General features: G+C 36.3%; 1 protein-coding gene across 1 annotated transcript; it reads left to right on the top strand.

The window, feature by feature from the left end:
* Nucleotides 1–871: 871 nt before the first annotated feature.
* LOC107801385 (UDP-glucuronic acid decarboxylase 2) lies at nt 872–5,519 on the top strand. The gene is made up of 7 exons (XM_016624707.2): nt 872–1,595; nt 1,734–1,881; nt 3,003–3,082; nt 3,479–3,562; nt 3,699–3,773; nt 4,663–4,755; nt 5,033–5,519. Exons 1-7 carry the CDS (start codon nt 987–989, stop codon nt 5,243–5,245), a joined length of 1,302 nt encoding a protein of 433 aa, XP_016480193.2. The 5' UTR covers nt 872–986; the 3' UTR covers nt 5,246–5,519.
* Nucleotides 5,520–5,848: the final 329 nt, after the last annotated feature.

Consider the following 5,848-nt stretch of genomic DNA (forward strand, 5'->3'; position numbering starts at 1 on the left):
AATTCATTTGCTCATTCCCCTTTTTTCAAACTTTATTTATGAACTAAACATTCTTCACCGTTACAGAAAATGAGGTACCATAACTTGTGAACATACACCAAATCTGTTGATTACAAAAAATTGAAACTGAGAAATGTTTGGTGGGATTGATTTCGTAGAAACTAATAACCAACCACACACGTCTTTTTAAGAATCCCCCTCCCAAAAAAAGATTTTCGGAAAGTTTTTTCTACATGTTTATAGTTCATCTTCTACCTTAAAAAATTCGGACTATATGATCAAAAATTCTTTTTGACAACACTGTTATCCAAGCAAACTTAAACACGCTCTGATAACTTTCGTCGAATACTTGCTATCAACATACATAATTTTGTTGGCAAGCCACCTAATATTTTTTTTTTGTCTCCGTTGAAATATGAATCATGATCTTTCATAATTTTTAATCACTTTATTAACCGCTAGGACACACATTTTATTTTCAGTTAAATGATCATATTTTTATTGTATTATACTTGTAATTTTGAAAAATATTTTTCTCTATGAAATTAATAGTCTTAACTTTGTCGAGATTAGTAAAAAAAAAAATAGAAAACAAATGAATCCAAATCTCAGAAAAGTAAAGCCATCTTTGGTGGATTTATTCAAAATTGAATCCCACTCCTCACGAAAAAAAAAAAAACAATTACACAATACACCATAACGTACGAAAAGGTGGCTATTAAAAACAGTACGAAACAGTGACCCTATTAATAAAAACAACATAAAAAAGTCAGAGTAACTTCAAAAACCAGCTCCACGCGCCAGCCCATAGTGTGAGTGAGAATTCCCGGCGAAAAATCCTCTTGTCCCAGCTATATTTATTTCCAATTTCCACAAACTATCCAAAGGCCAGCTTTTTTCTCTCTTTCTGCATATACAAAAAAAAAAGTACAGAAAAGTTTTAGAGAGAAGAAAGGGAGGTCAATAAAAATACCCATAATATAACTATGGCTTCTGAATTGATCTACCGGGGACCGGAATCACAGCCGGTTCCCGACGTTTACACTCCGAAACCAGACAAGCCATGGTTGAGTGTAATTCGACCCGTTCGTTACTTGTTACGCGAACAACGCATCGTTTTCCTATTTGTAGGCATTGCTATCGCCTCTTTAATCTTCGCCCTTTTGCCCTCGTCTCGTTCGGGCAGCTTAAATTACGCGATCTACGACTCCTACTTACCCTCCGAGTCGACTCAGTCTCAGGTGGCTCACCGTATGATCTACCAGAACCGACCCGGATTCGGGTCGTTCAATTCGGGCGGGAAGATCCCGTTGGGCTTGCAACGTAAGGGTTTGAGGATCGTAGTGACCGGTGGTGCCGGTTTTGTAGGTAGCCACCTTGTGGACCGTTTGATTGCTAGAGGTGATAGCGTGATCGTCGTTGATAACTTTTTCACCGGTCGGAAAGAGAATGTTATGCACCATTTCGGTAACCCTAGGTTTGAGCTCATTCGACACGACGTCGTTGAGCCACTTTTGCTTGAAGTTGACCAGATCTATCACCTTGCTTGCCCTGCTTCCCCTGTTCATTACAAGCATAACCCCGTCAAGACTATTATATCCTTTTTATTTTCGTCATTACTATTCATAATATTAATTTGTGTTGTGTTATGGTTTCTAATTCAATTTTTTATACGTTGTATTATTATTAATGTTGGATTAAAATTATGTTAATCCTTGACGAAGTAATTTTACAAGACTAATGTGGTGGGGACATTGAACATGCTGGGATTAGCTAAAAGAGTCGGTGCGCGGTTTTTGCTAACGAGCACCAGCGAGGTGTACGGTGATCCATTAGAACATCCACAGAAAGAGACATACTGGGGCAATGTTAATCCCATCGGTAAGTTTCTTTTTTATTTTAAACGAATTTCGTTTTTTTATATTTGTTTTTTATTACAATAATGATAGCTATTTTTGCTGGTGAAATGAAATCTGGTAATGTGTCTGGGACACAACAATGAACATGAAGGGGTACGGCTCACGTTAGTGTTGGGTCTCAAGGGTTGTGACTAACGTGAGCGTTGGCAGACTTTTTTAAGGAACCGAGTCGTGCGTCGTATGAATGTGGAGCCACGTGTTCAACGACGATGACAACTAATGAACTTCTCTTTCCTTAGATCCGGTCGGGAAATTAAATTTTGTCAACTGTTCAATCGTGATTTGCGGGTCCCGCCGCTTCATTCCAACTATCTTTTCCTTTTTCATTTAATTGGCGCGCCCTTTTCTCTTGAATCTTCTCTCTCTGTCTTTTATTATTAGGTTTTGTCCTAGAATAAAATAAATTAGTAAGTAATTATATACTATATTTTTGTCTTTCTCTCTTCTTTTTTTCAATTTTTTAAAATATGAAACACGAATAGTTTTACCATAAAGGAAGAGGAAAAAAATGTAATTGGACTAGTAGTTGTTAAGAGTTAATGAATTCGTACAGAATGTTGTAGTGGAATTACGCCCAAAGAGTGTGATTTAGTTGATAAAGCCAGAGAATCAACAGGTCTCAAATTCAAATTCAACTAAAGCAAAAATCATTAGATAATTTCTCATAGGCCTAAGTTTTAGTGGGTAGAATTACCCGATAAAGTGCTTTTGGGAGATAGTACCTGGTATATGAACAAATTGGCTCGAACATCACCATCATAAAAAAATAAATAATGCAGTTGAATTATAACATGAATTCCCCGCTGATATGATAATTTAGGATAATAGTCTCTTAAAGCCAAGTTGTCTTGCAGACTTGGAGCAACGGTCAAGTTGTCTCCGTGTGACCTATAAGTCACGAGTTTAAGCCGTGAAATTAGCCAGATTGTGCGGTCCTTCTTCGGATCCCGGATGAACAAGGAATGTTTTGTGTATCGGTCCCTTTTTAGTCTCTCTTTTTTGTGTGTATATTCTAATGTAAATCTGGAATAGTTACAAATGTGTGAGTAGTGGGGTGTACTGACCAAGAAAGGTGAATAACAGGTGTCCGAAGTTGCTACGATGAGGGAAAGCGAACGGCTGAAACGTTGACCATGGACTACCACAGAGGTGCTGGCGTCGAGGTTCGTACTTTCCTTCCATTTTCAATCCATATTCGAGGTTAAAATGAAGTTTAACTAAGTTATCTTTTATAATTGAAGTTTACACTTATTGATAGTTTAGACTCCATAGATAATGTAACTGTAATTTTTCTGGCATTACATGGACAAAAAAATGCTCAGAAATAAGCAAAAATATAAAAGTTTAACCACATCTCTGGAGACAGATGTAGTATTTCTCTATTGCACACATACTTGGTCGATTACCATATTTTGTAGGTTACCAGTCCATGTTTGATATAAAAAGTTACATGTAATTGGCTTTTAGATGAGTTGATTGTGAAAAAAAATTTAAAGTGTATGTTAATCAAACTTGTCTTGCTATTCTAAAATTATGTTGATGTATGCATGTGGTTGCAGGTGAGGATTGCTAGGATCTTTAACACCTATGGACCTCGTATGTGCATTGATGATGGTCGCGTTGTCAGCAACTTTGTCGCTCAGGTGAACTTCTCCACCTACCCAAATATAAAAATCTAATGTTGAACTTTAATGGATTCTTAAATTGCATTAAAAAAGAAGCAAAAAAGCAAATATGATATTTGCATTCTTGTAAACCATAATTTCACATTGCGTACAGGCCTTAAGGAAGGAGCCTTTGACGGTTTATGGAGATGGGAAGCAGACAAGAAGTTTCCAATTTGTTTCAGATCTGGTAATGCACTCTACTTTTTTCTGTTTTTCCTACTTTTTGCTTATTTAATTATGTTGTTACCTTTCCAGTATTAATGCCTCACTGCTTGCTTCTCAAAGTGGCTTTCAAATGGAAGATTCCTTAATAATTGACGTTGCCATCTAGATGCAAACTGGTTTTGCTAAATAAACATTGTTTTCAATATATCAACGTGAAAAGTTCTTTTGTTAGAATGCACCATACATTATACGACATGAAAAGAAACCATTTTTAATATCTTGGACCTAAAGGGTCCCGGGCCTGTTACAAGGATAAAAATTGTAGTGTGGAAGCACATGCCATGTTCAACTAGAAGCCAGAGCTGGGACCAGCAATTGTTTTAGATTTAACTGTTTTGGAGAAGTTAAATAATTTTTTTGTTGAGAAGACGGGATTTAACTGACAATGTAAATAATTTTTATATTATCATATATTTACCTTTATTGCAAGTTTTTCTCAAAAAGGATTTACTTTATTTGCTAGATTATCAAATTAGAGTTATTATATACAGTTAGTTGTTGTCATTTTAACCTGATGATGTAAAATAATTTTTGCTATTAGTGCATATATGTTGAAACTATTTCTTTTATTCTCTTGTACCTTTACTTGTCCCCACTCTTTGTAGTGTTCAACTCCTTAGCAAACTTGAGGTTGATTGAGATTCGCTTAGCGTAGAGTATAGATTTCTTAACTTGTCAAAGTTGGACGTTGGTAAGTTTTAGTGTGTATAGAGTTACAAGATATAGTAGGAGTCGGTTGTTTCTTGAGACCAATTATGTAGTAAAAGTGAAAAACCGTGGGTTATAATCTTGAGTTTTAATTTTTTAAGAGTATGAATCTAAAGTTTGTTTTATTTTGGTTACTTGTGAAGGTTGAGGGCCTTATGCGCTTGATGGAAGGAGAACACGTTGGACCATTCAACCTCGGAAACCCTGGCGAATTCACAATGCTTGAACTTGCTAAGGTATGCATGACATATTTTCCAACCATCCAAGTCCTCTTGTTGAGTCTTGGATTCTCCAGATTTACGATATATTTTCTTCGCATTGACATTTTACAGCTTGGTTAGGTCTTATCAAACTAGACTTTATCAGCTAATCAAAATGATTGAACTAAGTAGGTATTATCAAGAGTTTAACTTGTATAAATTGACAATATTAAATCTTTTTTACATTACCAGATCACCTAAAAATCCTAGTCAGTTTACCACATTTTGGTGACACGTATCATTTATGGTGCAGGTGGTCCAGGAAACCATTGATCCAAATGCTCAGATTGAGTTCAGACCAAACACAGAGGATGACCCACACAAGAGGAAGCCTGATATCTCAAGGGCTAAAGAGTTACTTGGTTGGGAACCAAAAGTGGCTCTCAGGAAAGGACTGCCTATGATGGTGCAAGACTTTAGGCAACGTATTTTTGGTGACCACAAAGAAGATGCTTCTTCAGCTTAATAGAGAGAGTGTATTTGGATATTGTTTATGGTATTTTAACTCGGTCAGGGGCGAAATGCACCGCGGCGAAAGATGACTCCTATGCTCATTTAGTTCAGCAAAAGTGCAGGCAGCAGTAGACTGAGCCCCCTAGTTCTTTGAATAGTTTAATAGTTGTTCATGTTATATTCCTGTCAATTTTGTAATTCTATTGTCCTTTTTTCAACACTTGATGTAGACGAGCAACCTCCATTATTATCGTAAGAATAAACAGGTTCCTATTTTTTCACTTAAAGTGGGACTTGATTGTCGTTATTGGGGCTGTTTGCGAAGTGTACTAGAAACACAGTTGACAGTAATTCATTGAGGCAAAGCTCTCCTTGAAGAATTCAAGTGAAATCAAATGAGAGGATTGTGACAACCAAATGAGTTCGTCTTAACTAAACTTTACAACCTATAATCTCTATTAGTATTGGCGTTATAACTTTTAATACATGCTAAAAGGAAATGCATCTAGCTTCTGATAGCACAGAGCGGATGTTAACCTCTTGAAACAAAAAACTAATACTGTCAGGGCAGTGCAGAGTACTGCCTTTTTTGTTGTTTTTTGAGAAATTGGATTAC

The sequence above is a fragment of the Nicotiana tabacum genome, chromosome 19 (assembly GCF_000715075.1).
Source record: "Nicotiana tabacum cultivar K326 chromosome 19, ASM71507v2, whole genome shotgun sequence".
Taxonomy (NCBI): Eukaryota; Viridiplantae; Streptophyta; class Magnoliopsida; order Solanales; family Solanaceae; genus Nicotiana; species Nicotiana tabacum.

What these genes read in the sequence shown, in the direction of transcription:
- LOC107801385 (XM_016624707.2), top strand. Translation starts at nt 987, where the DNA reads ATGGCTTCTGAATTGATCTACCGGGGACCGGAATCACAGCCGGTTCCC. An exon ending in GGGCAATGTTAATCCCATCG is followed by an intron (nt 1,882 to 3,002) that starts GTAAGTTTCTTT and finishes GGTGAATAACAG; the next exon opens with GTGTCCGAAGTTGCTACGAT. An exon ending in TCAGCAACTTTGTCGCTCAG is followed by an intron (nt 3,563 to 3,698) that starts GTGAACTTCTCC and finishes CATTGCGTACAG; the next exon opens with GCCTTAAGGAAGGAGCCTTT.